General features: G+C 58.5%; 1 protein-coding gene across 2 annotated transcripts; it reads right to left on the bottom strand.

Moving 5' to 3' along the window:
• Positions 1 to 1,023: 1,023 nt before the first annotated feature.
• NKX2-2 (NK2 homeobox 2) lies at positions 1,024 to 12,675 on the bottom strand. Of its 2 annotated transcripts, none has more exons than XM_009216640.4 (3): positions 12,554 to 12,675; positions 3,408 to 4,107; positions 1,024 to 2,482 (listed from the first exon to the last, which is right to left on the bottom strand). In XM_009216640.4, exons 2-3 carry the CDS (start codon positions 3,664 to 3,666, stop codon positions 1,920 to 1,922), a joined length of 822 nt encoding a protein of 273 aa, XP_009214904.1. In that variant the 5' UTR covers positions 3,667 to 4,107; positions 12,554 to 12,675; the 3' UTR covers positions 1,024 to 1,919. The 2 variants fall into 2 exon arrangements, with proteins under 2 accessions (XP_009214904.1, XP_003905187.1); XM_003905138.5 differs by lacking the exon at positions 12,554 to 12,675 and adding an exon at positions 11,685 to 11,861.
• Between the last annotated feature and the right edge of the window lie 520 nt (positions 12,676 to 13,195).

Below are 13,195 nucleotides of genomic sequence, written 5' to 3'. Positions count from 1 at the left end.
CAAGGGTGGGATGGAATCAGTTCCCCACCGGAAAGATGGATGCGCCCTTCCCGGGAGAGCCCGGGGCTGTGTGCCTGCTTCCCGTCCGGGGCGCTCACCGCACCCCCAAACCTCTACTTCCTAGCAATCCACCCAGTCCCATGCCCAGGGCTGACCTGCGGGGACCGCACACCGCCGAACGCTGGAGGGAAGGAGGCCCGGGATCCAGTCCCCGGAGAGAGGCCAGGAAGCCCGGAAAGGATGGGAGCGGAAGGGAAGGGGGAGGCACGGTTTTCTGGGATTGCCAAAGACTCTCGCTCCCTGGCTTCCTGGGGCCAAAGAGCCTAGAGAGGGCTGCAGGATCCCCTCCCTCCCCCGAGCCCAGGACCCCGCGTACTTCCCCCACACCCCCTAAGCCAAAGCCTAGCTCGCCCTGATCGCTCCTACCCCCGGCCTTAGCGGTCTCCTAGGTCAGCATCAGCCCGCAGACTTTGAAAAGGGGTGGGGATTGGGGAGAAGGCAGCCAGTCTTAACCTCAGACCCCCACCCACCCACTTTCTTAGCGTGAGATAAGTCAAACGCAACAAAGTGAAAGTCATCGAGTGTAGTGGCTTCAACAGCTTCTCAGGCTGAAGAAGCCACTCGTAGATTTGGGCCAGCGAGGGGGGTTTGCTCTCCTCGCCTTTGCGGCTCCCGAAGTCACTTTTCCTCCCGCAGCCGGACGCTGCCGCCCGGGGTTCAGACAGCGCGCGAGACCAGGGGAGAGGCCGGGCAGAGGGTGGGCGACCCTGGGCTTCGGGCCGACCGCTCGCAGGCCAGAAGCCGAGCGTTCCCGTCCCCGCCTCAACCCTAGGCGCGGGGTGCAGCCTGTGGTCGGAGGGGTCTGCAGCGGGAGCCCCGCCCGCCCCAGGGCCCCGGTGCCCCGGCCTCCCCGCCCGAGAGGAACCGCCCGTGGGAGCCCCGCGGGCGGCCAGGCCTGGTTCCCAGCCCCAGGCCTCCGGCCCGGCGCAGGGCGACAAAGTCAGACAAATGGGAGGGCAGGGCTTTTTTCTTTTTTTCTTTTTTAAACACAGGATTTTTATTAAAATTCTTATTTAAAAAATCGAAAGCTTTCTGCGCCCGGCGCTCTTGGGGAACTGCGCCGAATAGCTGAGCTCCAAGTTCAGGGCTCAAGGCCCGGAGGACAGGGCAGGGGGCTCCCTGCCTACAGGGTTTTCTTTTCCATATTTGAGAAATGTTTGCACAATAAAATAAAAAGAGAAAGGAAGAAAGCAGGGGAAAACGCAAACGTAACCAAAACCAAAAAAACCACAAAGAAAGGAGTTGGACCCAGAAGGGAAACAGGCCCATCCTGAAGGTCATTTTGGCAACAATCACCACCGATATTTACAACGAAAAGCGAAATCTGCCACCAGTTGTCAGAACGTTTACATGGCCATAAATATTTAGCATTTTCTTATTTTTTTAAAAAAGGAAGAAATTCTCTATATTTTTAAAGTGTTCTCCACTTGCTTTAGAAGACGGCTGACAATGTCGCTACTCACACAAACATATTTTACAAAATTCACGAAAGCAAGGGTGGGGAGTCGGTCATTTTCTCTTTTTCAAGTGACGACATTAACGCTGGGACGGTTTGGTCCCCCCGGGGAGAGGCAAAGAAGCGAAGCTGCGCAAACATTCTGTAAACACGGCGTAGAGTTCAGCCCTCTCCAAAGGTTCAGAAGGAGAGGCATGGGCAGAACTGGGTGGATGGAATCTGCCACTCCAAGGAGACGCAGGCAACCTCCCGATGCCTCCCTAATGGAGCCGAGAGTCAACTCGACTCCATAATAATAATTATAATAATAGTAATAACCACCATAAGGACCGAGGCCTCCTCGCCGCCACCGCCGCCAGGGTGGGGCCTGGGCCTGGGGCCGCGAGTCTCGTTGGGGCGGCGCTCACCAAGTCCACTGCTGGGCCTGGACCAGGGGGTGTGCTGTCGGGTACTGGGGGGTGCTGGCCGAGCTGTACTGGGCGTTGTACTGCATGTGCTGCAGCGACTGCGCGCTGTAGGCCGAAAAGGGAATGCCCGCCTGGAAGGTGGCGGCTGCCAGGTCCTGGGCTTTGAGCGCGTGGCACGGTTTGCCGTCCCTGACCAAGACGGGCACAGCCACCCGGCGCGGCGAGGGCAGGGGCGTCACCTCCATACCTTTCTCGGCCCGGGCGCGCTTCATCTTGTAGCGGTGGTTCTGGAACCAGATCTTGACCTGCGTGGGCGTGAGGCGAATGAGGCTGGCCAGGTGCTCGCGCTCCGGCGCCGACAGGTACCGCTGCTGCCGAAAGCGCCGCTCCAGCTCGTAGGTCTGCGCCTTGGAGAAAAGCACCCGCCGCTTCCGCTTCTTGCCAGCGTCCCCCCCGCCGCCCGGGGTCTCCTTGTCATTGTCCGGTGACTCGTCGGCCGAGGGCTCCGGGGACTTGGAGCTTGAGTCCTGAGGGGGCGCGCCTGCCGCCAGACCGTGCACTGGGGGGAGGGGGAGAGAGAAGCGCGTCAGGCGTCTGGAGGCCGCGCGCAGCCTGCACCAGACTCGGAGCACCCTGGATCCTCCGTGCGACCCTGGACCTCCGCGCCTGGCAGCCCAGCCCCGCTGCCTTTGCCGTGACCCCTGCCTTGCTCTACGCCTCACGAGGATGTCGGGGCCTCCCAGGGTAAAGAGGGAAATCCGCAGGAGTGGGGCCTAGGGGCTCGCGTTTCAAGGGGCTCACATAGCGTGGGTGAGAATTTTGGGGGGAGTGGCGCACTGAAGATCATCGCGGGTTAAGGGCTCCGGCCCCCTTAAGCGGTTTCCTCTCCGGAGAGACGTGGGCAGATTTTTAAAAGAAAACCCCCACAATCCCAGCATTGATCGGCTTGGTCATTTAAGGCAGGTTTTTGGGGCTTTCGTTTCTGCTTTCGGGCCTTCTAGACACCCCCTGCACCGCACAAAGCGTCCTCTATGATCGCGCAGGGGGCAGGGTGAGCTATTTATACCCGGGCCACCCAAAGCCTCCCCACCCTCCACCCGTACCCGGACGAGGCTCGCTGACTACCTCCAGGGCGCCAGGCCAGTCCCTCCCAGCGGCCGGAGTCCGGGGGCTGCGGCTGGAGCCATCAGTCCCAGTTGACATCACATACCAGCCCCTGGGAGGTATAGCCCTTCTCCCTCTTTCTCCTTAATTTCTCGCGTTGAAAATAAATTTTGGAGACCAAGTTCTTTCCCGGAACTAAGGGGGCTTGAAGAGGAGGGCAGAGGACATCCTATACAAGTGTTTAAAATCTTTCTAGGAATCCGGGTGAAGGGGTCTGGGCTTACATGGCCCCTTCCCTTTTCACTCCCAGCGTCCAGCCCAGGCTGCGGCCGCAGGAATGGAGGGGACCACGGCCTCGGCAGCCAAGTTTTGCTACTTACGGGAGTACTGGAGGCCCTCGGTGCTGGCCAGCCAGCGCGTGTACGGGTTGTCGCTGCTGTCGTAGAAGGGGTTCTTCAGGGGCAGGCTCTGCACCGCGTCCAGGGCGCCCTGCCCCAGCGGCCCGGCCCTCTTGGCTGGCTCGGGCCCCTCGTTCTCTTCCTCCGGCCCTTCGGCCACAGAGCCCTCCTCATCGTTGGTGTCCGGCAGGTCTAAGATGTCCTTGACCGAAAACCCCGTCTTTGTGTTGGTCAGCGACATGGTTCCAGACCCCAAAATTTATGTCGCAAAGTTGTAGCTTCACTTGGTCAATTCGTGGCGCTCCCCAGCCCCGGCGGGCGGGGGAGGGGGGAGCTGGGGGGAGGGACTGGGGGAGGGGAGGGGGGAATTGGCTTTAATTATTGGGATAATTATTATTTTTAAAAAGAGAAAGAAACTGGGGATGGGGAGGAAAAAAATGAAGCCCAACCCAGTGCCTCTGTCTTCTTTGAAAGCACTCGGAAATGGACGCAGGGAGCCGGGCGGCCTGCGCGCCGAGCGCCGTGGGCCCCGGCCTTAGTTTGTAACTCCAGGAGGGGTGCCAAGGCGGCGTCAGCTTGGGCTCAGGCGGCCGCTCGGCGCGCGGTGGCGGCTGGTGGCGAGGAAAAAATGGGCCATTGCCCGAGCGATCAGTCCATATAAGGCTGGGCTCCACTCACGAACCTGGGGAGGGGGGGAGAGGGGGAGAAAGAGAGGGAGGGAGGGAAAGAAAGAGGGAGGGAGGGGGAGGGAGAGAGGGAGCGGGAGAAGGGTGGAAAAAAGGGGGAAGAGACATTAAAAACGCAAAGGTTGGCCACGTGTGGGCGGGTCTTGGGAGTCAAGTGGATGAAGACAGTATTTGCAGATGTGAAATTGTGGGTTTTGGGGAGCTCCGCGCTCCCAGCCAACGGCCCTCTAGAGCAAGATGAGAGGTGTAACGTGTCAATTAATTGCAAAGACGGGGCGAGCCTTTTTTTTTTTTTTTTTTTTTTAAAACCCAGTATTTACATACAAAGGGCCACCGCGTCGCTCGCGAGTCCACACACTTGAAAGGGCCGTTTTAACAAATTGCATCTTAAAAAAGGTGGGGGTGGGGAGGAGGAGGAGAGAAAACAAAACAGAAACCAGGAGGAAGGAAAAATCCTCTTTAACATTCACCGGTTCCTACCTCCCCGCCCCCGCGCACCCACCCCCAGCAAGCCGGAAAATTGGCGATTTGTGGCTCCTTTGGAAAAGGGGGAGGGGGCGAAGGCCGAGCTGCGGAAATCTCTCCTTTCCATCGCTGGTGGTTCCCTAAACAAGATCCGGTTCAAATGGCAAGAGCCCAACTTCTGTAAGCCTCCTAGGTCAATATTTTGGTTGAGGCTTAAGGATGAGTGCTAGAAATGACAAGGCAAGTAATTGATTCCAGTTAACCGCGAGAGAGCCCGAAACCCAGGAGAGAGCTCCGCTCCGGGCGGGCCAGAGCCACCATCAAGCGACCCGCCCCCTTCCAGCCGCCCTTTATTTGCTAAAGACTCATTTATTTCCTTCACTCCGCCTCCCCCTACCTCCCACCCCTAACCCCCCGCCTCCACCTCTTTGCGGCCAAGGAGGACGCGCAGTTCACTTTCTGCTTTGCGGGCGGTCCCGGGGAGGGCGGGGTAAGAGTGAGGAGCTCTAACTTCGGCTGGGGTCGGACCCTGGCCCCGCTGCCTCTGGGCTCTGCGGGCCTCTTTCCCCGGGTGGAGGAAAGGGCAGACGGCCCTGCTCTTTCCTGCCCTCTATTATCCCTCCCTCTCCGGTCCCCTCCCTCTCCAGCCTCCGGCTAGAGGTGGAGCAGCGGGAAGGCGGCTGGGCGGGATTGCGGAGGTGGGGGTGGGGGTTGTGTCTCCAGCCTGGGTGAGGACCCAGAAAGCTGCGGGGGAGGGGGGGTTGCTGGGTGGCCCGACGATGCTGCGTTTTCTTCCCTGTTTTCTTCTCCCACGCGAGTTCTTTAGTGTGGTCTCCTTTTGGATGCCCTGGGCGCGTTCGGAGTACGCGCTCCACGTTTCCAGGTTAAGTCAGGTTAGTGTGAAGTTTCCAACCACTCTCCGCTCTGGGAACTGAACTTTCCCGGGACTTGCACCTCCTCCTCGGCGCTGGGGTTGGAAAAGACCACGCCGCACTCATAGTTAAAAAATTTTTTTGGGGGGGTGCGGGGAGGTAGAATGGCTACCTGATGCTCGTTCGCCCCAGACGAGTGTCAGGAAGGAGCTTTGTCTGGGGGCGGGGAGGAGCACAGAAGGCCGCCCCTGCGGGGTCCAGGTCTAGTCTTCCCACAACCTGGGCTGCCTGGGCTCGGGTCGAGCTGAGCGCGCGGGCGCCGAGTCCTCCTTGGGCGCAGCTGCCGCGGCCGCCGCCGCGCCCCGGCTGCCCCCGGGTTGCCAGCGCCGGGTGAGGGCACCTCTCCCTTAGCCGCTCGGCGGCTTTCTGCAGCCCTCGCTGCCTCGTCCCCAGTATGTGACGTGGGTGACAATGGCCCAGGTTAGAGCGAGCCCCTCGTCGGCACGTCCTGGGTGGTCGGACCCGGGCAAACACAAATACAAACCGATTGCTAAGCTGCGGACAATGAGCGAAATGTAGACAAATGTCCCGCTCCCGTTGGAAGCCTTTGTCCCAGCTCGGTTTTTGCATTTATTTCAGTGGCGAAATAATACATGATTGACGCTCTCTTTCAATGTGTCCTAACTGTTTGGAATAAATCTAAGGTTGTTCCTAGTTGTCATGGCATTCAACCCTTTTCAATGGACTATCTCTTCATTCATTTCTGAATCCGTCCACAATATTAAGGAAACCCCTTCATGTCGACGCTCCCCGATTCCTCTTTCTCCTCCTACTTTTTCTTTTCTCCTTTCTCCCCCTCCTTACCCCCTTTTTTTCTCCTGGAAGAATTAGAAACTGATGCGTGTTCCTCGAACCTATTACTTTTCGTGCTTTTTTTTTTTTTTTTTCTCGCTTTCCATCTCTGTCTTTCTCAGGCCTTCCCACCCGCCCCTTTCACGTGGGAGCTCGTCGCTCTGCCCCGTCGGAGGAGGGAAGTTGGTTCTCCAGGAGTCGGGAAGCGCCGAGTTTGGATCCAGGGGCGGGGGTGGGCCTGCCACTGCTATTGTTACTCAGTTGCTAAATAAATAACTGGTGAGAAAAAAAGTTTCTCATCCCAAGCGTTGCAGCAAAGACCCTCCTTTTGTTCCTCCTCTTATTCCTCAGTCCTAAGGGGGTGGAGGCTCTCTTGGGGACCAGGGCAGCCACCAGGATGGGGGCCCAGAATAGGGCCTGGTTGGGCCAGGCAAATTCTTGGGTCGGGTGGCAAAGGGGTCTTTGGCAGCAAGTGTCGTTTCTCGCATATCCCCAGAGCCATCTTAGGCGGGGGAGTGCCCGCAGAGGCCTCCCAAAGCGTGTTCATTTCTTCAGCTGGGAGCCACCTCGCTGAAGTTCCATGTAGTTCCCAACTTCTCTCCCCCTGCCCCAGCATAGTGGGCCTTTCTTCCCAGGATCTAAATCAGCACCGCTGCTACTGATCAAGTCTCCTCCCCTCACCCGTGGGAGCCTGCAAGGTCCCCAGAGCACCTGAGAGAGGATTGCTTTCCTAGGGGAATCCTGGCTCCTGGAATTAATCATGGGGAAGGGGTGCCGCCATAGGCGCCTAGAGAAGGAGGCCCTCAGCCCAGTTCTCAAAGGCCGGGTTTGCCCTTGCGCTTGCCCCTTAGCCTCAATGACCAGCCGAATCCTTCTGGGTCTCAGCTTGAGGTGTCCTCTTGCCGGAGCACCGGAGACGCCCTCTTCCCCTGCCCTTGCAGGCCGCCGGCCCCTCCTACACTCTCACCCCAGCGACTCTTCCAGTTTTTCTTTTCCCTGGCCTGGGGCAGTTGGGCAGGGAGCGAGAGAACTGGAGAGAGCTTCGGCCTTGCCTCCTCCGCGATCGGTGCTGCCGGGTCCACAGCACTCAGCCTCTCCCGGGACCTCGAGACTCCATTTCCCCATCACTTTTTCGCCCGTGTGGTTCCAGCGTCCGTTTCCAGAGCGTTAACATTTGCAATTGAAAAGGCGCAGGGAGACCGCTGGGAGGCCCATAATTGGAGGGGAGAAACTGGGCTTGTTAGTGGAAGATCATAAAATGCAAGTCCCCCAGGAGCGGCCTGTGGACGCCGGGAGGCCTGCGCAGACCCAGCTGGCGGCCAGGGCAAGTCCTGTACCCAGAATGCAGTCCAATGTCTCCTCAATTTCTTGGGCCCGGCTTGAGCCCAAAGGGCCTAGGGGCCAGGGGCCAAAAGCACCTTTTCTGCCCCAGTTAAACAGGTGATTGCATCCTGAGGACTCCCCAAGAGGCCTCCCCGCGAGTACCACAGCTCGGCCTTTTAGAGCTCGGGAGCTTCTGTTCCCTGCGATCCCGCACACCCCGAAGGCTGAGAGGCCCTGCCCCACTCGCTTCACCCTCCGGAGAGTTCTTCAGTAACGGCCCACCACCCCCACCCTGTCAGCGTCTGCCTGCACCAGTTTCAGCTCCACTTGGATGACCTCTCGTCTCCCCCACTCTGCATTCTTTAGTAAATTCTTTCCAGGTACCATCTTGCACCCAAGCGAGTTCAATGTCCTCCAATCCGTCAAGTTTGGGTTTGAGCTTTGGGCTCAGCTGCCGTGGTCTGGAGACCTGGTAGGTACTCTGCAAGATGCCTCGTTCTGCTGCGTGCTTGGGGAGGAAGTTGAGGCGGGTGCTGGAAGTTCTGAACCCAGCTTGCCCCGGGCCAGAGGAGATTTGCTTGGCGTCTCCTTAGCGTCCCGAACACCGCACACCCCTGCTGGGGTCACCTGAAAAACTAGATCCTCCAACTCCATCTTTATTATCTGCATTGGGGCTCCAGGTTCCGTACACATCTCTAACTCTATTCATTCTTCCTAGATTGAGAACGGATGCATTGGGAGTCCTAGGCCCGGGAGAAAGGCAAGAGAGGGGAGGAAGAGAACCTGTGCCCCTGGACCCTAGAGGAAAGCCTCTCTCGCTCTGCTGCTCTGGGTTCCGCAACAAATTGAGTTCGGGCTCAGGCGTCTGGAGCAGGCGCGGGGAGGCTGAACAATCGCCGGAGGCCCGGGAGGGGAGGCGAATGTACACAGGCTAAGTGGCCCCACTCCAGGACAAGTGGCCCTCTAAGTCGGCCCAGTGTTTACCTGTTTACTTTCCCAGGTAGCTCAAACACGAGCGCCTTTTCTGCGCTCCAGGGCACGGGGGCCGCCCAGAGGCACCCTGCGTTCCCGACTGCTGCCCTCCCATGCCTCAGCTTTACGCCCCCTGTTGGGGAGGGGGGTGCGCTCTAAACAACAGCAAACCAGGCAAGAAAGGAAGATACAGGAGAGAGCAGGCGAGGCCTCTGCACACCCCACGGAGGGGAGCCTTTCTTCTGCCTGTGGAAGAAGTGGGCTCCGTGGACGGCATTCGACCCTCCCCGCATTTCTGTTCTAGGCACCTCTTGGGAGGCGGCGCTCTGTTCGCATCCTTCCCTGTTCAAGCCCGTGGTGAAAGCTTGTAGTGCAGGTACCTGGTCCTCCAGGGGAGTTAAGGGCAGAAAAAGTCTTCGGAGGTGGGGGATGGGGTCTTGGGGCCTGCTCTAAAGAGGGGGCGACCTTGAGGAGCCCAAAGCTTCAGCAGCCCTAGGCAGCACCCCTCACACTCCCCACCCACAAAACCGCTTCCAATCATTAAACACACAAGGTCTTTTCCCTTTATTTGGAAACACTAATTTGTTTGACTTCATTTCATTTCTTCGTCTTTTTTTTTTTTTGGAATGAAAAAGGGTTGAAAAGAAACTCCTTTCCTGGTACAGTATGTGGCTGAGCTCTCAGGCCCTCGCACATCCCATCTCAGATAACAACCTTCAAGTGGATTAGTTTATTGTCTGGTTAGCGCCAAGGTGCAAGCGTTTGTCTTCATTCACTCCGGAAACAAAGCGCGTTGCACCTTCCTGCTCCAGCAAGGATTAACGGCGCGGACACAAAGGTTTCGTCGGAGGGGGAAGGTTTATTTTATCTTAGGTTGGAGACTCAGAGCGTGGCATGCACTTGAAATCAATGGGGAAGGAAAATGTCACCCAATCTGGTCCCTGAGTGTGGCGATAAAGACGTTCACCTTAAGGATGGCATCTCCAAAACAGCCCCACTTTGGCTTTGCCTTCCAGTGTGGGAGCAGGGACTGCAGGAAGCAGAGGTGTCAGCTCTCACGTCCTGGATGAAAGAAATCGGGGAATATTACCCTGTGCTGGGACTTTTCCTAACCAGAAAATGAAAATCAGTCCCAGCTCCAATTGTCCTCAACTTCTGCCCCCGGAGAAGGAAACAGGGTCATAGGAATTCCCTTCTGTCTGTGGGATGGCAGAGCGGAGTCTCTGGGTTGGGGAGGCCTTAAGCTGTGTGAGCCTGCAACTTTGGAGAGGCCAGACCATGCCCCGCAGATCTCTGGCAGGAGAGACTCACAGCCATTGGGACAGGTGGAAGAGAAAGTGGGCATTAGTGTGAAAAGAAAGGAAATCTCAGCCAGCTTTGGGTTCAAGCCTAAGGTGAGTTTTTTTCCCCCTTTGATCCATATTATATTAACTCTTTAAATTGCCCCAGGAAGGGAAGAATGAGTGGATGCCTCCCAGATGGACAATCTTCCCAAGTCAACTAAAAAGGAGTTGGGTAGATAAGTTCTCTAGACCCAGAGACTGAGTTCAGATTCTGTGTCTGAGGGAAAATCCCCACCCCCTTCCTCCAGAGGGGCAGGAACCCCACTGATGCCACTGAGAGAAGAACTGATCCTGGGACCTAGAGCCCGGAGATCCCTTCGATTAATTGTGGGTGCAGGAGGAAGGCATCCAGGTGAGCTCCCTTCTCTCTATTCTTTTTCAAGGCAAAATATACAACACTTTCCCAATTATCTGCCTCCCTCCCATCACAAAAGGGGCAAGTATCTCCCGAGGATGTAAATAGTAATAGAAATTAGTATTTGTCTTTCTATTAATCAGTCTCATTGTGTGGGCATAAGACCCTGCGGGCATATGTTAGGACTTTGATAAATGCACTTTAATGAGATCTTTAAAAATGCATCCAATAAAATAAAAGACGAAGAAAGCCGTTTAACTTTCATGGATGTTAAATTGAACAAGAACTGTGGCTCCGGGCACTCTACAAAATGGAACCGGCCTCCCTCCAATATTTTCTTTAAAAACGTAGCTTTAAGCCCCCCTCGGGCCAAATAAGCCTGTCCCAGCCAATCCGTTATCACTGGTTTATTGGGGAACCAAACACCACGTCCCCCCGGGCGAACCCCTTCGCTTTATTCGTTCGCGCTGCTCTAATGATTAAATATGTTACAATGAGATTACGCATCGTCAGTGTTGCCTTCAGGAACGTTCTTTCAGCCAAGCCCGACCTTCCCCGGATGAGGGCGATTTCAGTAAGGGAGATTTGGGTTTCTCCAGGAAACACGCGCTGAAAGCACTCTCTTATCTGAATTTACTTCTTAACACGTGACAAAATCATTACCACAAGACTTTGGAAAACAAACGGCTCTCCTAACCGGTTAGCATTCAGCACTTTAAGCTGGGTCGGGCAGGCTGATGTGAAAAGTAGTTGTCGGTGGCGCGGGGAAGGCACGCTCTTAGCTCTAGCTAGGGGCTGGGTCTGGGAAGGACAGGGAAATGCACCCTCGGGCCCTCCGGCACAGAGAGGGGGTTCCTCGGGCTCTCTCTCTCTCTCTCCAATGTAGAGGTCCACAACTTATCCCTAGACGCAACGTCCCCTTTCCATCCCCAAGAGCCACCAAAGTCAAGGAGGCGCCAGAGGAGCTCCAAAGGGCCTCCTGGTAATGTGTGTGTGTGTGTTGTGGGAGGAGGTTGGGGCGGAGGGGGCGCCCCTCGGAGACAAGGACCCCACCGAGGTTCATTTCTGATCCTCTGGCGATCTCTACTGACACAAATGAGAACTGTCCGGCGCCGGGCGTGGCCCGGGCGACACTCGACACCCAAACTCCAGGCTTCAGTCGCTCTCTCCAGAGACCTCAGTCACTGCTCGGGCCCTCAGCCCCGGCTCCTGCTGTTTGCGACTCCCGCCACTTGCCCTCCTGCTCATCACCACCGTCCCCTCACGTCCCAGTTTCGGCTGAGGAGAAGCCCGTGTCTCCACTGGGCGCCATCTCCAAATTACCTTCGGGACTTCTGCCTCTGTCTCAATCCCCGATCCCGAGCCCCCCGCGACGCACAGGGTCTACTTACCCGGTGGACTTGTGTGCAGCCGCCGCCCCTTCCTCACCGCAGCCCCGCCAGCTGAGGCGCAACCGGCCCCGCGCAATGGGGAGGGAGCTAGCCAGGCGCTCCGCGCGCCCGCTCCGCCTCCTACTCCCGGAGCTGCGGCGACAGCCCCGCCGCATTTCAAGGCGCGTCTTTATCTAGTCCTCCACCTACCCGGACCCCCCTCTCTCTGCGCCCTTCCCCCACCGCGCGCCCTACCAGGCGGGGCTCAGGGGACCGCAGGCGGGGACCGCCGCGGGGACCGCGCCCCTCCCTCCTCCTCCAACCCCCAGCCCCGCACTTTCCTAGCCCCTGGGACAGTACTGCTCTCCCTGACCGCACTGAAAAGTGCGCAGCGGCGGGAGCACCTGGCCTCGGCGGCAGGTAAAACTTTTCCTGACTGCAGGCGCTACAGAGGGGCCCTGCCCGTCCTCCAGTGCTCCCCACTCCCGCCGTGATCCGCGAAGTCGGGGAGAACTTCGGAGGTCCCGCACTTGCCCACCTGCTGCGTCCGTACTACGCAGCTTGGGGACCGATCCGAGTCAGGACCCGGGAGAGCGAGGGGCGCGTAACCGGGGTCCGCCGTGAACCCGAGCCCCGGCGCCGCTCGGCGGCGACGGCGGTGCACCGAGACCCCTTTCTGCTGGCAAGCCACTGGGACTGTGCCCGGAGCGCGTTCCCGCGCCGGGTGGCTGCGGCAGGAGAACCAGACAGTCCGCGCCTGGCAGCGAGGGCGACGCCGGGCTTCCTCCATCGCCACCGCGGGGCTCGGCTGCGGGTCTCGGGCTCCGCCGGGCGCCCTGCGCCACCCCCATCCCGCGTCCACCGGAAACGCGCGCGAGCTGGAGGCTCACCTGGAGCGCGGCTGCGCCGCTGGAGCCTCTGCTGGGCTAGCGCGCAGGTCGCGGCCGCTCTTTATTCCGAGTCGCGGGCGGCTGCGGAGTCGCGGGCGCTCGGGCGGCGGCTCGACGCGGCCGGCGAGCGCTCCCCCTCCCGGCTCCTGGCTCCTGGCTCCAGGCTCCGGGCCCAGCGGCCCCACCCTCCCAGCTCCGGCCCCGCGGCCACAGCGCAGCCCCAGCGGAGGGGGCCGCTCCCCCGCGTCGCGCGCGCTCTGTTTGTTTTCCTTGCCGGACTGACGTGAGTCAAAATATTGGCCATATGTTCAGCGGTAATAAATTGGGTATGAGCGCAAACACACTTGGGCTTCGATGGCTCTTTCAGTTGCCACATGGTCGGCTTTGCGGGGAGAGGGCTTCCACCCCTGCCTTGGCCCACTTCCCCCAAACGCGCCGGTTGGTTCCCTCCCTCCAGCGACCCTCTGAGCTGGAGATCTAGGACCCTAGGTCTCTCCTGACCCTCGCCCCTCCTCCGTCCCCAACAGTGTCTTGGACTCCGCAGCTCCTGGTAAGCCCGGACTGCTGGTTAACAAGGTCGCCATCTATAAATTACTCCGTCGCTAAGACGCCATAAAACCAAAGGGCCAGATGTGGCACGTT

The sequence above is a fragment of the Papio anubis genome, chromosome 16 (assembly GCF_008728515.1).
Source record: "Papio anubis isolate 15944 chromosome 16, Panubis1.0, whole genome shotgun sequence".
Lineage (NCBI taxonomy): Eukaryota > Metazoa > Chordata > Mammalia > Primates > Cercopithecidae > Papio > Papio anubis.
This window is presented reverse-complemented; position numbering and strand designations above follow the sequence as displayed.